We start from the raw sequence: 22,947 nt of genomic DNA, 5'->3' as shown, positions 1-22,947 counted from the left end.
TTGCCTTGTGTCTGGCCCTGGGCTAATAAGCACTTCCCCACCGGCAGTGAGAGGGCTGGGGAGAGGCAGAGCAGTGGGGGTGAGAAGAGAGACCTGTCCGGGCCAGAGGCTCCATCCATGATGATGCGGTGACCCTAATGCCTCCTTTCTCTCTGCGGCCTCGTGACCAAGGTGCAAGAGTTGCCCAAAGGGCGTCCTCGCGGGCGAGGGCTCCACAGGAAAATCCAGAGGACCGAGGATTGCACCTTGGGGTCCTTCCTCTGTCAGAAGCTTCTCCGACCCCCGGGAAGCCCTGCTGATCCGGGAAGGACCGCAGGTCACAATTCTTTTCCTTTTCTGGGTGGCTGGCCCTCCCTGGCAGTTTTGTGACCACAGTGGGTTGGCCTCCCCACCCCCGCCGTGAGATTGTAACCCAAGGAAATGAGGTCACCTCTGGTTGGATCAGCATTGCTCTAACGCTGGCCTGTGGTTATCAGTGACATAAGAGGCTATTCTGGCCCGGCCCGACGGGGAGGGAAACCTGTTTGGGTGATGGGACTTCAACCTGGACATTAATTATACTTGGGAAAGTGGCCCCCCAGGGTGCTCTGAGGCTCTGTGTTTGTAAGGGAGCGGCATCCTGCTCCTCAGAGAACGTGGCCACGGAACATTCCAGTCTGTGACTCCCCAGGCTCTGGCTGCTCTTAATTATTAACATGATGAGGATTTATAATAAGAAAATGTAGTAACTGGAACTCTCCATTGATCATTTCTAGCTTAATACAACTCAGACTTTTCAGTTGTGATTCGTAATAGGCAACCCCATGCCAGCCACCTAAGCTAGCCCTTTACAATGCTCATCTTACTTAAAGGTCACAAAACCCCGTGAGCCAAGTACTACTGCTGACCTTAGTCTCACTTTATAGCTGGGGAAACTGAGGCACCAGGAAGCTAAAACCACAGTGCAGTTAGTAAGTGGTTAGAGCGAGAGTCAAACCCAGGCCTGGGGCTTCCCTGGCGGTCCAGTGGTTAGGACACTGCACTTCCACTGCATGGGGCACAGGTTCGATCCCTGGTCAGGGAACTAAGATCCCACATGCTGTGGGGAGTGGCCAGGAGGGAAAAAAAAAAACAAACCCAGGCCTGTCTGATGCCAAAGCCTAGAATTGGTACCCAGACCCCCGTATCCCGTCCTTTTCTGCCCAGAGCATTTTGGAGCCCCGCGGACACGGCAGCTGCCGCGTTTTGGTCAGAATAGTTCACTGGGAGACTCGGATGCGCCCTTCTGGGGGGAGGCGGCCTCACAGGCAGGAAGCCATTGCCCACCGAGTTGGAACTTGGACGTTACCTTGAACTGTGTCCTCACACGCTCTAGTAGGAGGCCCAGAGTGGGTAGGCCGGTAACTTAGCCAGGAGGAGGAGCTCGACGGCTCCCTAGGAGCCCAGCTTACCCACTCTGAGGCCTGGATTGTGAGCCAGGGCTGGGTAGGGAGCCACGGTCATCACGTGGAAGAGCAATGGGAGGCCTGAAGGCTTCTGAGCATCGAGTGATGGGATGGGGTTCGTGCCTCGGGAAGATCACCTCTTGCAAAGATGGGTTTGGGGCGGGGTGACCCTGGAGTCCAAGGCCTGGTGAGGGGGCTGGGCAGTGACCCAAGGCAGAGGGGCTGAGGGTCCCAGGGTGATGGCTTTGGAGAAAGGGGTGGGGGCAGGACTAGGTGGCTGCAAAGAGATGCTTTGGGGACATCTGCCTGGTAGGTAATAGGTACACTAACTTCCACCTGGAACGGTCCGGATTTAAAACTCAAGGTCCCGGAGAGCTTGCTTGCATAACCTCATCCCTCCCCTCCCACTCCCACCCCAAGCCCTTTACTGCGGGCCTCACTGCTGGGTAAGTTTCCATTAGATCAAATTATTAAGCGTGGAGGTCAGCGACTTTGGGCAGGAATCCGAAGTATTCAAGTGCTCTTCTAAAAGCAAATAAAATTGTTTTCTGTAGATGTCATTGGACTCACGCCTCAGCCTAGAATTTCAAGGCCCTCCGTTAACATTCCACCTACTCTCCCCCCACCCAAACCTCCCTGGTCCCTTTCTTCCTCTCTCCCTACATGGCCACTGCTTACTGACCCCCATGCAGTCCGACGCAGTCTGGCGTCCCCCACCTGGAATGTGCCCCCGCCCCCCCGCCCCGAACAGAGGTTGTGAGCACGAGCTCTCTGCTGCCGCTCAGGGAGCCCTCATCCGGGGCAGAGCTGCGGGTGGGAAGGAGGCGGATGCTGCAGCTCCTGAGGTGTGGTGGGTAGAGATGACAGAGGGAGGCTTGAGGGACACAAAGGGAGTGGAGCCCTTAGCACCTCCTGTCCTGTAGGTACTTGGGCCATGGGTGGTGTGGGGTGGGCATCTGCAGATTATCAGAAAGATGGTGGCCCCTGCATCGCAGGTCTGCTTGGGGGCCACCTGCCTCTCGGTCTTTCATTGATCCTGCCCCACCCAGTGGAATGTGGTGGAAAAAACATGGTTCTGGGCAGCAGTGGCTCCAGCGTCCAGTCCTGCCTCTGCCTCTTCCTGGCTGTGTGATCTTGGTCAATCTTTTATCTTCCTTCCTCTGAGCCCAGTTTCATCCTTGTGAAAAGAGAACAGTAACTCCTATTAAACGCTGGCTTGCTGTTTAAATGAGATAGCACTGATATATGTGAAAGGCCCCAGCACAGTGCCTGGCACCAGCTGGGTGCTCAGAACCGGGACATCTTGGATTAGTTATAAGCAAGGCAAGCTTTTGTGTGGGCCTTAGAATATACCAGGGGCATTGCACACATGTTTCATCCTCACCACAATGCTGTGAAGTGGATCCTGTCGCTGTGCCTGTGATTATCAACTCGGTAAACATTGTGATATTAATAATAACAATAAAGTAGTGAACATTCATTGGGCATATACTGTTTTCTAAGATTATGTCTATGGCTGTCCCTAGTTCACATCTGGGGAAATTGAGGCTAGTGAAAAAGGCAAAGCCCCTTGTAGAAGGTCAGCCAGCCAGTGGGTAGCAGAGCTAGGATTCGAACCCTGGGAGCATGGAAATCCAACACGCCGCCTTATTCTCTTTACCCAGAGGGGGCCTGTGCTCTGTGCTAGGCCCTCAGACACAGATGATAGCATGCACACCCCTGGCCCCGGGACAGCCTGCAGCTTTACTGCGACTCCTCACACAGGCCTGTGAAGTAGCTAGAACCATTATCCCTCTTTTTCTCCCTTTCTTCCTCCCCTCTTTCCTTTTATCCTTTCCTTCTTTCTCGTGAGGTATGTGTATAATGTACAAACGGCGAAGTGCACGAATGGTAAAGGTGAGGCTTGATGAATGCTTGCCTGTGTTCCCACCTGTGTCACCATCGCCCCATCAAGACAACACATCTCCACCTCCTGAGAGGTTCCCTGGAGGCCCCTCCCAGTCACCACCACCACCACCACTGTTCTGACTTTTATTACCATAGATTGATCTTGCCTATCTTCAGACTTCATAGAAAGCTTTCCCGGTTTTACAATTGAGGAAACCGAGGCTCAGAGAGGCGAAGCAACTAGTCCCAGGTCCCCCAGCTTCCAAGTGGCAGAGCCAGGAGGTGAGCCCACATCTGTCTGCCACTGCCCCACGGGTTCTCATCACCCATGCTGGTGACGGGAGGAGTCAGGCCCACAAGAGCCCCCAAACAGCCGTGGTGAATCCACAGAAAGCATTGATTTTCCCTCCAGGTGGGCTGATTTCTAGCCTCTGTTTGCCTTTTAAAATCAGTTCAGCCAGTAACGTTAACTAGCCTTGGCAGGCACCTGCGAGTGGAGCTGAGGGCAGGCCTGCAGCGCTGGCGTGGGGTGGCAGGAGCCCAGGGGCCCTGGAACATTTTCCTTGGACGTGGAAGGCGGCTGTATTGACCTCACTGGGCAGGCGGCACAGGTGATTGAACCGTGTTGATCCTGCGGCCTGGAGCCCTTCCGGAAGGTGCCTGGGAGCAGCCAGTCCTGGCCTTACGTAACCAGACTGGCCCCAAGCTCTGCAGGCCGGTGAGTTTTCCATCTCCTCCCCAGCACTTCGGCCCCTTTGTCTGGGGCAGCACTTCAGCCCCTGGGAGCCTGGGCTCCGTGGGCTGGGAGAGGCCTCCTGGGGCCTCGAGGGTGAGCTCACCTTGGTGCCACACCTGGGATTCACCTCGCTCTGTGTTGAGGTCACCTCCAGAGGATTGCCAGGGGATGACATCATCCCACAATCCCTCAGTGATGTGCAAGGGCCCAGCCTCCCAGGTAGGAAAGGTGAGTAGCTTCAAGGAAGAGTCTCACTCAGCTGGGAAGGGAAGCTGGGGGCGCTCCCTCCGTGATGTTCTGTTAATCACTCAGTGATCTCATTACTCAGCAAGCCTACAGAGCTGCGAATTAAGGCAGGGGTAGAAATTGGGCACTGAAGGCTTAAGAAAGACCATTTGGCTGTGAAGAAGTTGATTTTCCTCCAGCATAACCTCCTGTGGTCCCCAAAGCTCCTCTGCCACTGGCTCATTTGTTCTTCCTGATCTCTGACGTGGGCCAACGCTATGAGCCTGCCAAGCCCAGGCCCGTCTCCTCTCTCACACCCTGTGGCCTCAGAGGACAAGGGCTCCGCTCAATTTCTCCTTTGACCCTGGATGCTGAGGACGAGAGGGAGGGGAGGCAGCATGAGCCCTGGAGGGCCTGGTGGAAGGCAGACCTGAGCTGGGGTTCCATCTTGGCCAGCTCTTGCTGTGTGACCTTGGGGATGGAACTCACCTTCTCTGAGCCTCAGTTCCCTGGTTCTAAAATGGGGATCAGCGGAATTCCCTTGTGGTCCAGTGGTTAGGACTCCACGCTTCCACTGCAGGGGGCACGGGTTTGATCCCTGGTCAGGGAACTAAGATCCCGCATGTCGCATGGCACAGCCAAGATAAATAACTAAATAGGGATCAGGACATTTCACAGGAGCAGAAGGGATACGATGAACGCATATAGGCCTGATTGGGGCCTCTCCTGGCTTAATGGCCTGGAGGCCCAGCAGTCTGAAGGCTCAACCGAGTCTGTTGCTCTCTTGTCTCTGGGAACATCCTTGTGACCCCCACAAGGAAACAAGCTCTAGGTCTCTTTCTGAGCCTGCCTTTTCTTGTTAATTGAGCATCAGCTGTATCGCACTAGGAGCCAGGGGCACAAAGACAGGGTCTTAGTAAAGATGAACTGCCCTTGCCCTGGCCTGACCCATTCTTTCACAAAGAAGTGGCCACTTACAAGGCTCTCTTAGAGACCAGTTGTTCAGAGCTGACAATCCTTTATTTTACAGCCTGTGGACAGGACCCACGCGGCCTGATTCATGTGTAAAATAACCACAGCCCGGCCACCTCAAGCACTGCCCCGTAGCTGCCCGTTAGGCTGGCCTTTAGAATCGGTGCCCTCTCCCCGCGGGGAGTTTACCTGGGAATCAGAAGTGAGCTTCAGCCACAGCCATCTGGTGTCCACTCAGCAGCTCCTCGGCGGTGTCTCCAAGTCACCTTGAGCTCGGCACGGCCGTACGGGACTCGGTACCTTTCCCTCCCCAATAGTCCTGCTTCTCTTCCAGGGGCTCCCAGCCCAGTTCCAGAAAGAAACGTGGCCGTCTGCTTGCATGCCTCCCTCGACCCGCCCCTGTGCCCTGTCCATCAGCGAGTCCTGGCTGCTCCGTACACCGTACCTGCCTCCCTCCCTCCTCTCCATCCCCACCACTCTGGGTCCAGGCCACCATCTCTGACCTGCACCACTGCAGCAGCCTCCCAGGTCTCCCTAGTGCACAGGGCCCTCTGGTTGGTCCTGAGCCTCCAGAGGGATCCTGTCAAAGTGCCAGCCTGACCATGCTGCTGTGCTTAGGATCCAGTCTGATGGCCTCTGGCCCACCTAACCTGGCCCCCGCCCTTCTCCGACTGCATCGCACCCACTTCCCTTTGCTCTGTGCTGCAGCCGTGGTGACCTTTGTCCAATTACCCCAACGACCCATGCCCTTCCCGCTTCCAGACCTCTGCAGTGCAGTGTCCCGACGACTCTCCCTCCCTCTTTGCCAGGACAGCCTACTCATCCTTCAGACCTCAACTCCCAGAGACGGCGTCCCAGCCCACTCTCCCCAGGGGTCCATCACCCCATGAGTTCCTCCCACGGCACCCCACAGCTTTCCATCAAAGTTGGGATAAGGTGTTTGTTTAGGAGCTGAGTGGTCTCTCTAAGCTCAATGAAGGCAGAGACCGTGTCTGTCTGGTTCCTCGCTGTGTCTAGTGCCTGACAGGTAGTAAGTGCTCAAGAAGTATTTGTTGAATACTTAGCATATTGCTGACAGATCCCAGTGTGGAGCCATTGTCCCCAACAGCAGGGTGGCCTAGGTGTCCAGGCCACCTGCCCACACTGTGCTTCCCCCGCCCCGCCTAGACGCCCACGTCCCTGTCCCTGAGGGCTGCAGGTATGTTACCTTACCTGGTAAAGGGAACTTTACACATGTGATTATGTCAAGGGTCTTGAGATGGGGGATGATCCTGGGTTATCCAGCTGGGCAGGATGGAATCACAGAGTCCTTACAAGAGGGAGTTAGGAGGTCAGAGAGGAGAGAAGATGCCCTGCGGCTGGCTTGGAAGATGGAGGAAGGGGCTATGAGCCGAGGCCTCTAGAAGCTGGAAAGGGCAAGACAACCGATTCTCCCCAGGAGTTCAGCCCTGCAGACCCATCTCAGACTTCGGACCTCCAGAAGTATAAGAGAATAAGTGTGTATTGTTTGGAGCCATGAACTTGGTGATAATTCATTCCAGCAGCCACAGGAAAGTAATACGTGTGTGAGTCTAGCTGTGTCTAGGGCTTTGTGAGAGCCTGGGTGAGGATCTCAACTTCCCAGCCGGCTGGGGGGTTGGGAGGGTGGGGGGCTGAGTGGGGGGAGCTCAAGAGAGGAGGGAGTCAGGAACCGTGTGCCTGTTGGTACCAGACCCTGATCCCTTGAACGGTCTCAATTCTCATGTGAGTGTTCAAAACACCCCATTAACAGTGGGTGGTGGTATCCCCGTTTAACAGAAGGGTTCACAGAGGTGAAGGTATCTGCCTGAGTTCCATAGAAAAGTGGCAGAGTCAGGATTGGAAAGTGAATCCGTCTGACTCCGTGCTCTTGCCGCCATCCCGTCCAGTCCTCCTCCCCTCCTTCTAAGGGGTAAGGCCCACATTTGGAGAGCGCCACGGAGATGGGAGCCCTGCCCGCCCACCCCCCCCCCCCCCCCCGTGCCTGAGCAGGTCCAGGCTTCCCCCAGATGGGAGTCTGGGTTGTCTGAGCAGTGGTCACCAAGTGAAGTGTCCCTGGCTGTCCCCTGCAGCCGGGATGGGTGTCCCCATCTCAACAAGACTTCTGTACTTGTCTCCTTCAGTGTGAACGAGTTGTATGTCGATGACCCGGACAAGGACAGCGGGGGCAAAATTGACGTCAGTCTGAACATCAGTCTACCCAATTTGCACTGTGAATGTGAGTATTCCCAGCAGCCCTCTGCTCCGGCAAGACACTTCCTCTAGACAGTGCTGTGTGTGCAGAAATGGCGAGATGACCGGGACAAGTTAAGTGGATGGCAAGCTGCAAACAACGGGCAGCAGGAAACTCTCCCCACTTTTGTGGGGCAGGACGTAATCAAGTGTGCACGCACTTGGATGTTTTTTGGAATGAGAAAACACAAGACACTGCCAACGGTTTATCTCTGGAGAGTAGCCATGTTGCGGGGTGGGGGTGGGGTGGGGCGTGGTGTCTCTGAGGTCACGCTCCCAAGAAGTAAAACGCAGATTTTCTGCAAGTGGTTTATTGAGAGAGGGCTCCCAGGAGGAACCTGTAAGGGCATGAGGGAGGTGAGAAGACAGGCAGAGGTGCGTGTTCAGCTGACGTCTAATTGCGGCCTGATCCCACAGGGAGCCGTGGGGTGTGAATGACATCGTAGTCTGTCTCGCCTGGTAGCAAGGGGGCTGGGCTGTTAGTATCCATATCCTCGGCTGATGGGTACAGGGTGGTGTGGGGGGATGCATCCCAAGGCAAGGGGACCTCCAGCCAGCCAAGAGCAGTTGCCAGGAGAAGGATGCAGCTCTGAGCTGTTAGCAGCCGTGGGAAACATCCTTTTTGCCTTCACGCTCCATTGTGTGTCTGTGTGTTCTGTTTTGTTTTGTTTTACTTGATGTGTTTCAACCAGGAGAATGAATTACCTGTGTAAAACGAAACCTATTGGGAGTCTGGTTTAGAGTCAGATTCTGGCTCCTTTGTTTACTAAAACTGTGTGACCCTGGCTGAGGTGACCCCTCCGAGCCTCAGTTTCCTCAACTGTGAAATGGGCATAGTGCCCTCTCTTGCTTGAGGTTGTTGGGAGAATCTAATGAGCTGGTCCCTAGATTTGTTAACAAGCAGGCTGGGTTTCCAGCTGTCCCTCTGCCCCAGCCTGGCACGGACCCCATGCAGGCCCTTCTCCTACTCCCTCCCTTCCTCCTGAAAGGCAGAACATTGGGCGGGTCTGTGGCAGAGATAGGGAAAGATTCAGTTCTGTTATTGCTTTTGGTGAGAATTACATCACAGTTTTGAATGCACAGTGGGCCCCGAGCCAGGAAACCTGTTGAAATGGGTTGGTTTTATTTTTATTTTTTCTCTTTCTCTCAGAAAAATAATTTGTCTGGCAGCTTCTCATTCAGGAGTTGGTTATGTCTCTGGAGCAAAGAAATTCTTAGGCCAGAGGACTGGGACCAGGGGGGCAGGGGCAGGAAAGGATGTGGTTCCAGGCTCGGTCCCTGCTCCAGGTGGTGGCCCAGGAGGGGTGGGCGACCTGAAGCTGCTGGCTGTGCTGATCCACCGGGCCCTGCCCACCCCAGCGGCTCCCACTAGAGCCCCGCACTTAGGCTTTTCTTTAAAAGAACTTCGAATTTTTATTATAGGAAAAAGAAAATGCGTGCTCACTATTATACCTTTGGAAAATCCAGAGCAGCAGAGAGAGAAGTCACCCATAATTCCACCCCGGCTGACAGCATCAGTTGACATTTGATGCTGTCCCATCCGGTTGGCCTTCCGTTCCCTGCATTTCTAAACATGGCTGAGATCATGCTGCCTGTGCATTCTCATATCCTGCTTTTAAAAATAATCTTTTTCTGGTAAACAACTAATACAGGGATACATTTTTTTATTTTTAAAAAAGATACATGTTCAAAATACAGAAATATATAAAGAAAAAAGTAAAAGAAGGACGTGCTTCCCACATGTCAACCACCGCAGAGGAAGCCCCTGTTAGCAGTTGGGACCCTTTCACTCACCCCTGTGTATCTCTGTCTGTCTGTCTGCAAACATATGTCGTGATTGGTGGTTTGTTTTTTTTTCTTTTTACATAATTGAGACCCAACTACAGGGAACCTTTCTGGGATTTCTTGTTTTTTCCATTTATATCTTGGAGCTGTTCTTATATTACTCATAATATTAGTAAAATAATAACTACAGCTGCCATTTATTCAGCTCTTACTCAGGGGCGGGCCCTGTCCAGAATCCTTTGGCCGTGTTTGTGCCTTAAGATGAGAGGTGCTCTAGCAGAGTAGCCAAAGGGTGTGGGCTCTGGATCCAGACTCTGTGGGTTTCAATCCAAGCACCACTGCTTCTTAGCTGTGAGGTCTCAGGCAAGTTACTTAACCTCTCTGTGCGTCAGTGTCCCCCAGTATAGGATGGGTCTGATAATATTATCTTCCCCACAGGGATGTTCAGATGGTGCCTTCTTATGGAAAAGGCACTTGGAAGAGTGTCTAGCCCATAGTAAGTTCTGTTTTATTTTTTTAATCCTCGCAAACCTAGGATAGAACAATCAACTGAGGCACGAAAAGGTTAGGTAACTTGCTCGAGGTGCCACGGTGTAGGGGGCAGAGCCAGGAACCACAGGATAGGACAGACAGGACAGCCCAGACAGCCCCAGAGCTCAGACTGCCCCTCCCCACATATGGGTTTCGCTCATTCCTTGTACCCGCTGCACAGCATTCCGGAGGGGGCTGTACCATTGACCAGTCCCCCGTTGACAAGCAGTTGGGTTGCTTCCAGTCGTCACAATTTCAAATAAGGTTGCCCAGAGCCTTGTGCGCACGTCTGGATGTGTGTGCATCTGGAGGACGGGCTCCCCGGGGGTGGAACTGCTGAGTCAAACGGGGACCTGCTTGCATTTCTTTAAATCCGAACATTACGACATCAGCATTTCCCACGTACGACAGACCCGGAAGCATCATTTTTAGTGGCGCATCACACTCCCTTCTGTGGATGGGCCCTCGCATACTTCCATGCCCATTGAGGAAAACTGGGTTCTTCCCATTTTTCCCTTTTACAGTCAGCTCTCTGAAAATTGCTTCCAGCTGCTCTTTCTCTGTATCGCAGCCTGCTTTCTAGCGCTCCTATCAGGGAAATCTCTGCACTTCCATAGTTTACAGGGGTCCTCACTTGCCTCTTGGACCATCTCAGGGAATACAGTTGGCTTGGGCCTGCCCATTTTGCAGATTAGGAAGCTGAGTCACAGTAGGTGACGGAGAGTCACATTGGAGTCAGGACCAGGACTCCAGGCCCCAGGCTTCCCATTTAGTGCACTGAGGAACCCAGAAAAGTGCCCACACTCCTGGAGGGCAGGGCCTGGAGGAGCGGGCATTGGGTAAAGGAAGGTGTGAATGAATGACTGCCTGAGCCTGAATGATGCCCGGGGAACCCAGAGACTGTCTGAGATGTAGTAAGTGCTGACATTTATTATGTACTTGCCACCTACTGAGCATCAGGCCCTGTTCTAAGCATTTTCGACACATATTAATTATCTGATCCTCCTGATTCTCCAAGGAAGCTTTAATTGTTATCCCCGCCCACTCCTCCCTCCCTCCCCCCACCCCCGCCATTTACAGAGAAGGAAACCAAGGCATGGAGAGGTGAAGTGCCTCAGTCAAGGTGGCAAGCTGATAAAAGGCAGGGCCAGGATTCAGACCACCTCCCAAGCCTGACCCTCTGCTGCCTCCCGGCAGCCTCACAGTTAGCAGGCTCTGCACCCCCGCAGCCTGCAGTCCTCCATCCCTGGCCCACTTAGCTACTGCCTTCCCCGACTCTTTCCAGCTGGCAGTGGCAGTGGCAGGGGACAGGAACGCTCACTCGCTCTCGGTCCAGCCATCACTTTCTCCTCCTCCTCTGCTGGCTGACCCTTTCTCTGTGGCTCTGGGCCCTAGACTGTGAGCTCCTGGATGGCCGGGGGCCCTGCCTGTCCATGAAGTGGATGAATGAGGGGTCCCGAGAGGAGGGGACTGGTCCCGTTTTTCTGGATGTTTGTGACTCTTCTCTCCTTGCCTCCTGCAGTGGTCGGGCTCGACATCCAGGATGAGATGGGCAGGCACGAAGTGGGGCACATTGACAACTCGATGAAGATCCCGCTGAACAATGGGGTGGGCTGCCGCTTCGAGGGGCAGTTCAGCATCAACAAGGTACAGAGACCTTGCCTGGTCCCCTCTCACCTTGTTCCCCATCTCCGTGGTCCTCTTCCTCCCTGGAAACTGGAGGGTGGAGCTGTGTGCCCACTTGCCCTCCCCTGTGTCCAGAGCCCTGACAAGCTGAGGGCCAGCATCCAGGCACCTGACAGTTCCTGCTGAGAATCTGGAGGGGTGGGTTTTAGGCTCCCTGAGGTTTGGAGCCCCAGCTGGCTGGTTCAGGAAGGAGCTACTTCCCTCCCCAACGCAGAAGGAGTGGGTGGTGAGAAGACGATAGAATGGAAGCCCTGAGCCCGAGTGTGTGTCCTAGGCCTACCCCATCTTGGCCAAGCAATGCCCTCCAGGTCACTAGACCTGTCTTAACCTCAGTTTTCACACCTTTAGGCTGAGGATGTGATGATATAATAATATGATACCTTCTACTTTACAAAGTATATGTGATGATTAAATGAGCTATTACACATTCATTCATTCAGAACACTTTTATGGAGCACCTGCTGTGTTCCAGGGTGGGTTCCTGGCTCTGGGCAATGCCTGGACTAGATGGGCAGCATTCTTGCACTGGCGGGGCTTCTGTTCTAGTGGAGCGAGGCAGACGGTGTGCAAGGTGAAAAGCATTTCAGTGGGTGGTAAGTGCTGTGATGAGGAATGAAGCAGGGGAGGAGTGGGAGTGGATGGGTTTGGAAGTACCTGGTCAGCTCCAAAGGACCATTCAGGTATTGCTGTTGTTTTGCCGCTAGAACCAGGAACTTCAGATCCTAAGTTAAAGGTGTGAGCGCGGTGCATTTGGGAGAGCTGGGGAATCCCGGCAGCAGCCAGCACTCCTCTCGGCTCTTTTTTCTAAAAGATTTATTTATTTATTTTTGTGTGCCGGGTCTTAATTGCAGCGCACGGCATCTTCATTGCCGCACACAGGATCTTTGCTGTGGCACGTGGGATCTTTAGTTGCTGCATGCAGGCTCTTAGTTGTGGCATGCGGGATCCAGTTCCCTGACCAGGGATCGAACCCAGGCCCCCTGCATTGGAAGCACAGAGTCTTAACCACTGGACCAACAGGGAAGTCCCTTCTCGGCTCTTTTTATGTGTTATCACAGTGGAGCCTCTCAACAACCCTGTGAGGTGGCACCATTTTACAGATGAGGAACCTGAGACCCAGAGAGGTTAAGTATCTCAGCCAAGGTTGCACAGCTATCCCCATGTCCCACAACTCCCCTTCCCAGTCCCAGCCAGGCTGAGCCACTGGCTTCTGCCTGGCCTCCCGTAGCCTCTGCTCAGATGCCCTTCCTCTAATCCCTGCCATCTCAGTCAGAGGTTGCAAACTCACTGGCCACACACAACCCCAAAACCAGTCACATTTGCCCCATACAGTATTCAGATCCATCAGAGCCAATATCAAAAGACCAGGAGTCCAGATTTCTGGCTTTTAAAAGTCAGAGGCTCTAGCCGCACTGGGCCCGAGTTTCACTGGAAACAACGATCTGGAGCTAATGACCCCTTTAGACAGTGAGCTGTCCTTCCTGCAGTCCCCGCTGGATGGCTGCGAGGCTTGGCCCAGTTGCTTGGGACACCTGGGCCTGTCTCTCTGTCTCCACGTGGTCTCCCCATGTGGTTTTCTTCCATGACAGCTCAGGGCTCCTTAAGTGCTAAAGCAGAGACTAACACTTCTGCCAAACTTTATGGCTTAACAGGAATTAGGTGCTGGCCCGGGTTCCATGGGGGAGGGGGGGACCACCCATGGGTGCGGGTGCTGGGAGGTGTGGTTCATGGGGCCTCTCTTTGCTGATTAGCTACCACACGGGGTCTTTGCTGTGCCCCGTGATTAGGATTTATGGTGCTTGTGATGGGAGCCATGTGAAGGTTTTAAGCAGGGAAGCAGTGCAGTCGGATTTATACTTTACAACTGCACTATCGAATACAGTAGCCACCAGCTCCGTTTCAGTTGATTAAAATTAAGTAAAATTCAGGCCCCCAGTCTCACTAGCCACACTGCAGGCGCTCCATAGCCACATGTGGCTAGTGGCTACCGTGTTAGCACAGATAAGAAACATTTCCATCATCAGGGAGAGTTCTCCTGGAGAGCAAACCGTTAGAAAGATCACTCTGTCGTCTGTTTGGGGAGAGACTGGACAGGACCAAGAGCAGAGGTCACAGACAGTGCTGGTGGCAGTGGCATTGGAGAGAAGGGTCCGGATTAGGGAGTGGAGTCAACAAGACTTACTGATCAATTGGTTGTGGGTGGTGAGGGCAAGAGTGGAATCAGAGAAACCTCTTCGGTTTTTGTCTTGATAACCAGGCAGTCCCATTTTCTAAGTATGGAAGCTTGGGAAAGCATGGATTCTGTGCGAGGTGGGGCTGGGACTCGGACCTTCAGTTTTGGACACGTTTCATTCAGGATTCCCATTAGAGATGTTAAATTGGAAGTTGAGGGGGTGCTTGTGGAGTGCAGGAGAGAGCTCTGGGCTGGAGATGTAAATGTAGGAGCCATCGGTAAACAGATGATGTTGGCTTTCATAGGTCTCCATCAGTGCTATTCAAAGTGGGGCCCTCAGATTGCAGCAACATGGATGGACCTAGATGATTGTTATACTAAGTGAAGTAAGTCAGACAGAGAAAGACCAATACCATATGGTATCACTTATATGTGGAATCTAAAATATGACACAGACTTATCTACAAAACAGAAACAGGCTCACAGACATAGAGAGCAGACTTGTGGTAATCAAGGGGGAGGGAGAGTGGGGAAGGGATGGATTGGGAGTTTGGGTAGCAGACGCAAACTGTTATATATAGAATGGATAAACAACAAGGTCCTCCTGTATAGCACGGGGAACTAACTGTATTCAATATCTGTGATAAACCATAATGGAAAAGAATATTTTAAAAAGAATGTATATATGTGTATAACTGAATCACTTTGCTGTACAGCAGAGATTAACACAACATTGTAAATCCACTATACTTCAATAAAAACAAACAAACAAAGTGAGGCCCCCAAACCAGCAGTATCAGCATCACCTGGAACCTGTTAAGAATGCAGATGCTAGGGCTTCTCTGGTGGCGCAGTGGTTGAGAGTCCGCCTGCCGATGCAGGGGACACGGGTTCGTTCCCCGGTCCGGGAGGATCCCACATGCCGCAGAGCGGCTGGGCCCGTGAGCCATGGCCGCTGAGCCTGCGCGTCCGGAGCCTGTGCTCCGCAATGGGAGAGGCCACAGCAGTGAGAGGCCTGTATACTGCAAAAAAAAAAAAAAAAGAAGAATGCAGATTCTCAGGCCCCACTTTGGATCTACTGAATCTGTGTTATAACAAGCCCCGCAGGGGATCCTGATGCCACTCATGTTTGAGGATCATTGGTCTAAGCTAGATGACCTAGGGAGAGGTGTAGAACGTTCTAAACCTGGGGTCCACAGACGCCCCAGGGAATGCAGATCAAATTCAAAGAGTCTGTGAACCTGGATGGGGAAGAAAATGACATGTTTATTTTTACGAAGCTCTAAGTCCAATTTAGCGTTCTCTTCTATGATGAACATAGGCAATGGACCATAGTAGCATTAGCAGCACCCTTGACCTTGTCACCAATAGAAATTGCCGATATGTATATCACATTAAAATCGTCACAGATCATTCTGAGATGCTGTTTACATTCATTGCTGTTTTGAAAGTACAGTAATTTGTTGATCCGCGACCAGGTCTTATTATTTGCTGCATTAATAAAGACGCATGTGCAAATGTTTGATCTATTTTAATTACTGTTTAAAACATCGTTTCTTTCCTCTGTGATCCTATGTGTTTTATGCATTCGAAACTTTTAAGGCATTTACAACGTAGGTGTCGGCAGACTGGCAACGGGTCCACGGCACCAAAAATGTAAGAACCTAAGGTCTTGATAAGGATGCAGTTTGAGGACCGATTTCTGGTGCATGCCAGTGTTTAGAAGTGGGGAGGAAAGATAGAAGGAGCAGCCAGATAGGTAGGGGGAAACCAGGGCTGAGTGGGCCCCAGAATCTGGAAGAGAACATGAATCAAAGAGGAGGGCTGGTGCTGCAAGGATGGGGTGGACCACTGACCCATGTGCTGCAGGGAAAGCCCATGTGGGAGAGTAAGGGGCCACTGCACAGCCAAGCCCTTGGGATGCTGGCTGCAGTGGAGGGCACGCCTTGGAGATGAGGGAAGGCCAGTGTGGGCACAATGCAGGGAGGTGGGTGAATTGTTGGTGGGCCAGGCTCTCACTCTGCCTCTGATGCCCTCTCTCTGCCCCCATCTATGTGCCTGGAGAGCTGCTGCTCACCCACAGGTCTCGTTGACATGGGTGCCTGAGTGGGAGCCCTCCCTCCCCTGCCCCTCCCATCATGATCCTTATGTTGCTGTTGTCCATATCACATTCTGACTTCCTTTGACCATTGCCCCCTGCCCCATGCCCCCAGCTCATTCACTCATACATCCTGCTCTTGAGAGTCTGCTGTGTGCCTGGCTCCACACTTGGTACTGGGGTGCAGTGCCCAGAGAAGCAACTGATGTCCCTGCCCTTAGTGGCACTTACAATCTATTGCGGGATGACAGGTAAACACTCAAACAAGCCAATATATAATTTGATGAAGCAGCCAGGAAGACAATGAAGGGGGTATTATGGTGGGAAATTAAGGAGGAGACCCACTGAGATAGGGTCATAAGGGAAGGCCTGTCTTTGGGGTTGAAGGATGGTTGAAGATGAACAGACACATGCATGCCTCCCTACTGGGGGGGCCTCCCCTAGGAGGGTATGATCACCTGGGTTAAACAGATATAAACACCTCAGACGGTGAACAGGAGGGACCACGTTTACTCAGCACCGAGTATGGGGTGGGCACAGGAGAGACAGGACAACCACCCAGGAGATGGCCCAGCGCCACACTCTCCTCAGCTTGGCAAACATGCCTCAGGCTGTGGGTGGCTTCCCTTAGACAGGCTCCAGTGAGGCCCCCCGCTGGCTCTGGCTGAACCGGAGCTTGCTGTTTGGGGTCAGACAGACCTATGGTTGAGAATCCTGGCTACAGTGCTCACTGGTTGAATGACTGGGCAGTTTAGCCTCTCTCAGCCTCGGCTTCCTCATCTGTAAAATGGGATAATGATACTGCTGACGGGTTGTAAGTTGTGAACAGATTAAAATCTGTAAAGCACATACAGCAGTAGGGATGGGACAAGTCTCGGTGCCCTTCCCCGGCTGGCCTTGTCTCCTGTCAGTGGGGTGTCTGTGATCTCGTCATCTGGCACCCGCCGTCGCTTGGCTACAAGTGTGCTCATGAAATGTGCATGGATAACATCCAAGAAGTGGGTCTTCTCTGGTCAGGGGACAGCTGAGATCCTAGAAAAGGGTCACACCAGCCCTCACCTTTTGACTGCCGCCGCCTATTGGGCTTTCACCCGACCCTTTACCAGTATTAACTCATTTAGTCCTTGTAACAGTCCTAAGGAAACAGGCACAGGGGATTAAGTGACCTGCTAAAGAGCCGGCAGCTAGGATTTGAACCCAGGCTGCCTGGCACCAGGGCCCCTGCTCTGTCTCCTGCACCCCTGCTTGTTGCTGCTTCTGGCCAGCATCTCGGTCACACCTCAGGCCAGCCTCTTTCCCCCACCCTTGGAAGGTTAAGAGTTCATGCCTTCCTGGAGCTCTCAGTCAAGGGGTGCTCAGATAAGAAAGCCAGCCGTGATGACAGGTGAGGTCAGCAGCTGGTCCCCGCCCCTATATCTCCCAGTATCAGGCTCACACTTGCCCTGTGGCCCCCTTATCCATCCATCAGGAAGTCAGCCAGCAGCCGGATGTCAGAGTTCACGTGTTTCAAGCTGCACCAGCAGCCCCCAGCAGGCCCCCAGCAGCCCGGAGTCCTTGCTCAATCACCCAGCCCCCCTGGAGGAGGACGGGATGGACCAGGGTTTGGGGCCTGGCTCCATCTATATGTTTTTAAAACCCGTCAGAGACAATGACGTAGGTTCCTAAGTCACAGCTCTAAAAGCGTCGTCTTTGCTTTCTTCAGCCCAGCGTGTGCTGGCATGAGTCAGCCACCTGTGATGGATTCCGTGCTGAGGGGGTGTGGGTCACTGAGTCACAGCCTCAAGGGGCAGCAGCGGGTGGCAGATGTGCGGGCGCCAGCCTCCTTGACTCACCTAACTCTGGGAGCGTGAGGCCCAGACTCCAAACCCAGTTCTGAACTCTGCCCACGGCCCTGTCCATGGGAGGCCCCATGTCACTGCATAGAAAAACTCTGAAGGATGTACACCGGATGCTATTTGCTTCTTACTTCTGGGGGCGGTAGGCAATGGGGACTTTAGTTCTGACTTTATCACATGGATTTTTTTTTTTTTTTTTTTTTTTTTTTTGCGGTACACGGGCTGTCACTGTTGTGGCCTCTCCCGTTGGCGGAGCACAGGCTCCGGACGTGCAGGCTCAGCGGCCGTGGCTCACGGGCCCAGCCGCTCCGCGGCACGCGGGATCCTCCCAGACCGGGGCACGAACCCGTGTCCCCTGCATCGGCAGGCGGACTCTCAACCACTGCGCCACCAGGGAAGCCCTATCACATGGATTTTTAATAGTGAAAATATATCCAGGTATTATTTATATAAGTAAAAATGAAGTTTAAAGTATTCTTAGAATACAGTAGGGTTTTCCCCACACCCTGCCCATGTACATGCTTGTTCCCTCTTCTGGGAGGGTTCTTGTCTCTTGGCTCAAACATGTTCATCCTGTAAACCCAACCCAATAACACCTGCCGTCGGCTTTGTATTCACCTCATTTAATCCTCCCATAACCTGTTTTGGTTATTATCCCCATTTTCTTGATGGGGAAACTGAGGCACAGAGTGGTTAATGACCTTGCCCAAGGTCCCACAGCTAGGAAGAGAGGACGGACTGGAGCCCGCATGTGGCCCTCACCTGCTACTCTACCACGGGTAATTGGGCCCCTGAAGTGGGCAGTGCTATCCCTCCAGGGAGATCTTGCTGAGCTGTTGTTTCTGTTCACCCCATCCAGACCCAGCAGGTTGCCCCCTCTTCCAAGCAGCCCATGACACACTTGACTGTGAGCTCACTGAGCCTGGGCCATGCCCTGTTAGCCTGGTACCTCTCACGTCAGTCCTAAGCTTAGGCCCTAGTGAAGACATTAATATTCCTGCAGGAAACCCACAACTTTGTGTCTGAGACAGGCGTGCTTACAAAATAAGCGGATGCTAAGCCGTAAACCTTATTCCTTCCTCTAGTGCAGCTCGTTAAACTTTTGTTGAGCTGGAATAAAATAAACCCTGAGTTTTTCAGTGTGGTGTTTGGGGCCTTTGCTAAACAGCCCCACCTCCCTCTTAATGCCTCTTTGTTTCCTGCTGTGGCCACTCCCCCAGGCCTCTCTTTTATTCGGGGTTCAGTAATACCAAACTCTTCTTGTTTCTTACACATGCCCACCAACTGGGCAGTTTCTGATCTCCATACTTGTTCATGCCGTTCCCTCTGCCCAAATGCCTTTCCCCTTATTCCTGAGTGATGCAGACTCATCTTCAGAGCCTTAGCACAGGGTGTTCTTTCCCCTGAGAACACCCACAGCTGCGTTGGGGGCCCTCCCCCGTGGCTCCCACAGTCTTTGCATCCCTCTGGTCCAGTGTAGGTCATGCAGTCTCATTTTCTGTTCCAAGTCTGTGTCACAGCAGGCCAGGGGCTCATCCAAGGCCAGGCTTTCGTCTGGATCATTTCCCAAGCTTTGCACCTCCTGAAAGGCTGGCTCCACGTGGCCATCAGCCCAGGGCCGCTGAGGTCAATGGCCGTGGGTTTTTTTTTTTATTTTTATTTTTTTATTTTTATTTATTTTTGGCTGCGTTGGGTCTTTGTTGTGGTGCGCGGGCTTGTCATTGTGGTGACTTCTCTTGCTGTGGAGCACGGGCTCTAGGCGCGCAGTCTTCAGTAGTTGTGGCACACGGGCTCAGTAGTTGTGGCTCGCAGGCTGTAGAGCACAGGCTCAGTAGTTGTGGCACGGGGGCTTTGTTGCTCCGCGGCATGTGGGATCTTCCCGGACCAGGGCTCAAACCCGTGTCCCCTGCATTGGCAGGAGGATTCTTAACCACTGCGCCACCAGGGAAGTCCGATGGCCGCGGTTTTGACAGGTGACCGTAGCAAGTTTCTTCACTGCTCTGAGCCTCAGTTTCCTTTTCTGTAAAATGGGAATTACCAGGTGTCAAAGCCAAAAGTGCTGTTTTAAGGATTAATGTCATTTACTCATTCTTTAATTCATCCCATACATATTTATTAAGCACCTGCTCTGTGCCAGAGCCTGGGGAATACAGCATCAAATCAGACAAAAACCCTGCCAGCATGGAGCTTATATTCTCGTGGGAGGACACAGATGAGAACAAGATGAGGATAAGATGGTGGGTGATGCTGAGTGCTTTAGCGATGTAAGGGGCTTGGGGGATGTGGGGGTCAGTCAGGCTCCAGAGCAGAGGCCTGAGGGAGAGCCATGTGGAAAAGGGTTCCAGGAAGGGGGCGCAGGCACAAAGGCCCGAGGACCACACTGGCACTGTTTGCCGTCGCAGCAGGAGGCCAGCGTGGCCACAGGGAGTAAGCAGAAGAAGACGTGAGGATGTGGCTTCAACTCAAGAGAAGGGAAGCCTTGGAGGGTCCTGGCAGAGGGGTGACGGGATCAAACATTGGGTTCAAAAGGCCCCCTCTGGCTACTGTTGGGGAAAGGCCTGAGGACCCCAAGGGCAGAAGCCCAGAGCCCAGTGGGGAGGCTGCCGCCTTGTCTGGTCTAGGGAGGCAGTGGAGGCTTGAGGGCTCAGAGGCTGGGCGTCTCGAGGGTGGAGGTGACAGCATTTCCTGATGGGTGGGACGTCAGTGTGAGAGAAAGACGGGGCCAGGATGACACCAAGGGTTGGTCTGAGCAGCTGGGAGGAGAGAGGCCCCCGGAGACGCTGTGGAGGCCTCATCAGCGCCGTTCACTGAGTAGACATTCATTCAGTAACTCTCGCTGGCTGCGCTCTGCACAGCCTTGAGACCCAGGGAGGAAAGCGGGCTGCTGTGGTCTTGCCTTCAAGGAACCCCCAGTCTAGGGTGATGGGGCAGATTTGGGTGGGTGATCGTGTTGACCTGGAGTTCAAGGAAGCTTCGTTAGTCTGCAGGCCTAAAGGTCATTCCCCGACCCCCCGGGGGGGAAACAGCCCGGAAGCTGATGGTGGGCAGCTGCCTTTTCGAGCCGTGGTCTTGAGCCAGGCACCCAGCTATGTCCTTCACATGCACCCTCCCACCCACAGCCCCAGCAGTCCTCTCGGCTAGCCACTGTTGACACCCCCTTTCCACAGACGAGGAACCAGAGGCTCCTGCCAAGTTCCGCTGCCGGGAAGTGGCCAAGCTGGGATCCAGATCTGCCTGACCCCAGGGTGAAGCCCTGTACCCCACCCTCTGGGGCAGCTGACCCAACTCCTAAACTTTCCATCTCTCCCCCAGGTCCCGGGCAACTTCCACGTGTCCACACACAGTGCCACAGCCCAGCCACAGAACCCGGACATGACCCACGTCATCCACAAGCTCTCCTTTGGGGACACGCTGCAGGTGAGAGGGGCACAGAAGGGGTGGCTGGAGGTGGGCGTCCAGGGGCTGCATCACCAGAGCCTTCTGTCCTCCCTGGACATAGAGAGCTTCCCTCCGGAGGGGTCATGCCCTTCAAGCCTCCGCTCCATCAAACAACCCCTCTGCCTCACTTCTGAGCATACGGCTGCCATGTCATCAACATTGCACTCAACTTGGAACCTCGGCTTGAGACCGGGGCCTGGGGGAGGGGACTGGCTTTCATGAGCAAGTACTAAGTGCTCGTGCTTTCTCTGCGCCAGGGCAGCCTCATGAGGCAGGAGACGGCACCACGTCTTGCAGACCTGGAGCTGGGCCCAGAGAAGCCATTTGTCCAGGGCCCCCCAGCAGGCGTCTGCCTCGAGTCCAGTGCCCTGTCCGCTGTAACGTCAGCGCCCATGTCCATTGAGTAGGCGTGAAGGAAGTGTCCTGAGACTCCCTGTTGTGATTTTGATGGACAGGACCACGTCCAGTGGGCCCGGCCCGACAGTTTCCTCCCCGTGGCAGCAGACGCTGACCGCCCGAACTCTGCCAGCTGCGGGCAGGGCAGCTGTGAGGTTCCATCTCTCCTCCACCCCCAGCAGCACAGTGCTGAAGGGGAATTGTGCCACACCCTGCGTGACAGAGGGAATCGAGGCTCAGAAGGGGAAGTAACCGCTCCAGCTGTGGTGCTGGCATGGCGACCCGGCTCCTGACCCCAAGCCTAGCTTGATGAGAATCCTGTTTCCTAGTTGAGGTTGCTGGGTGGGTGCCCTCCAGGCACGGTGAGCTGTGCACGGGGCCCTCGCAGGCCCACAGGCACACGCATACACACTGTTCCGACACCGTGTGCACACACGTCGGCTCAGACTCACACACACAATCATGAGACACACACCGAAAAGTGTGCCCTGACATACATGTGCTCATACATGCTCCCTAAGACCACCCACTGGACACACACACACACACACACACACACACCACCCAGAGATACACACAGGCCCACCCGGCTGGGACATCTCACGTACAGACCCAGAGGCACACGCGTGCCTGCACTGCTCTGCGACCCCCGCCCCCCATACATGCTGCATACGTCCGTGTGCCGCTGATGCTGGTTGAACGCTTTGTGCGTGCCGAGCACCTTACTTCACAGGCACGATCCTCTTTTACCCTCTCAGCAGCCCCAGAGGTAGATACAATATATTGTCTCCATTTTTCAGATGAGGAAACTGAGGCACCGAGAGGGTAAAGCCTGGTGCAGAGCCTGGGTCTGAATCAGAGTCTGGCTTCGGGCCGCACCGCGGGGACTGCCTCCCGTGCCCTCTCTCACTCCTTTCTCCCTTTGTGTTGCTTATGCTTCCTTCCCGGGGCACCTTTGCCCAGCCCAAGTGACCCGGTCATCGCCTTCCCAGCCTTCCTGGAGGCCCCAGAGAATTTCCTCTGGGAGACGGTGCTTGGGAACAGAGAAGGCCCAGTCTCCCTGGGCCAGACTTGCTGTCTACACACTCAGTGAAGCACGGCCTGCCCCGGGACTGTGGACTCACTTCCTGCAGGTGAATTCACACAGGCTTCACACGCACACCTCCCATCTCTCCATCCAAGGGACTGCTGTGTGGACATTCCCCAGCCTGCCTTGCTGGGTTCAAATCGTGGCTCCACCACTTACCAGTTGTCTGATATTGGAGAAATTATTTAGTCTTGCTAAGCCTCAGTTATCTCATCTGTAAAATGGGGACAACAGTTGTACCTGCCTCATAGAATTGTAGTGAAGATAAAATGAGGTAATGCACGTGAAGCTCTTAGAACAATTGCCCGGCACAGAGTAACCGGTCAGTGAAATGAGCTGTGGCCATTGTAGTTGTCCTCTGTGCTCTCATTCTGCACCAGGCCCTGCAGGGTAGGATGCTGCCGGCCCACAGGGGCTCACACGG

At 53.8% G+C, this 22,947-nt stretch overlaps 1 protein-coding gene across 1 annotated transcript in view; it reads left to right on the top strand.

The window, feature by feature from the left end:
* ERGIC1 (endoplasmic reticulum-golgi intermediate compartment 1) overlaps positions 1-22,947 on the top strand; it is a 106,651-nt gene that overhangs the window by 61,050 nt on the left and 22,654 nt on the right. Inside the window, exons 4-6 of the mRNA XM_004272005.4 lie at positions 7,386-7,480; positions 11,333-11,457; positions 20,915-21,019. Coding sequence (XP_004272053.1) covers positions 7,386-7,480; positions 11,333-11,457; positions 20,915-21,019 — 325 coding nt within the window. The remainder of the gene's footprint in view (positions 1-7,385; positions 7,481-11,332; positions 11,458-20,914; positions 21,020-22,947) is intronic.

This window comes from Orcinus orca, chromosome 3 (assembly GCF_937001465.1).
Source record: "Orcinus orca chromosome 3, mOrcOrc1.1, whole genome shotgun sequence".
In the NCBI taxonomy this organism is placed as follows: Eukaryota; Metazoa; Chordata; class Mammalia; order Artiodactyla; family Delphinidae; genus Orcinus; species Orcinus orca.
This window is presented reverse-complemented; position numbering and strand designations above follow the sequence as displayed.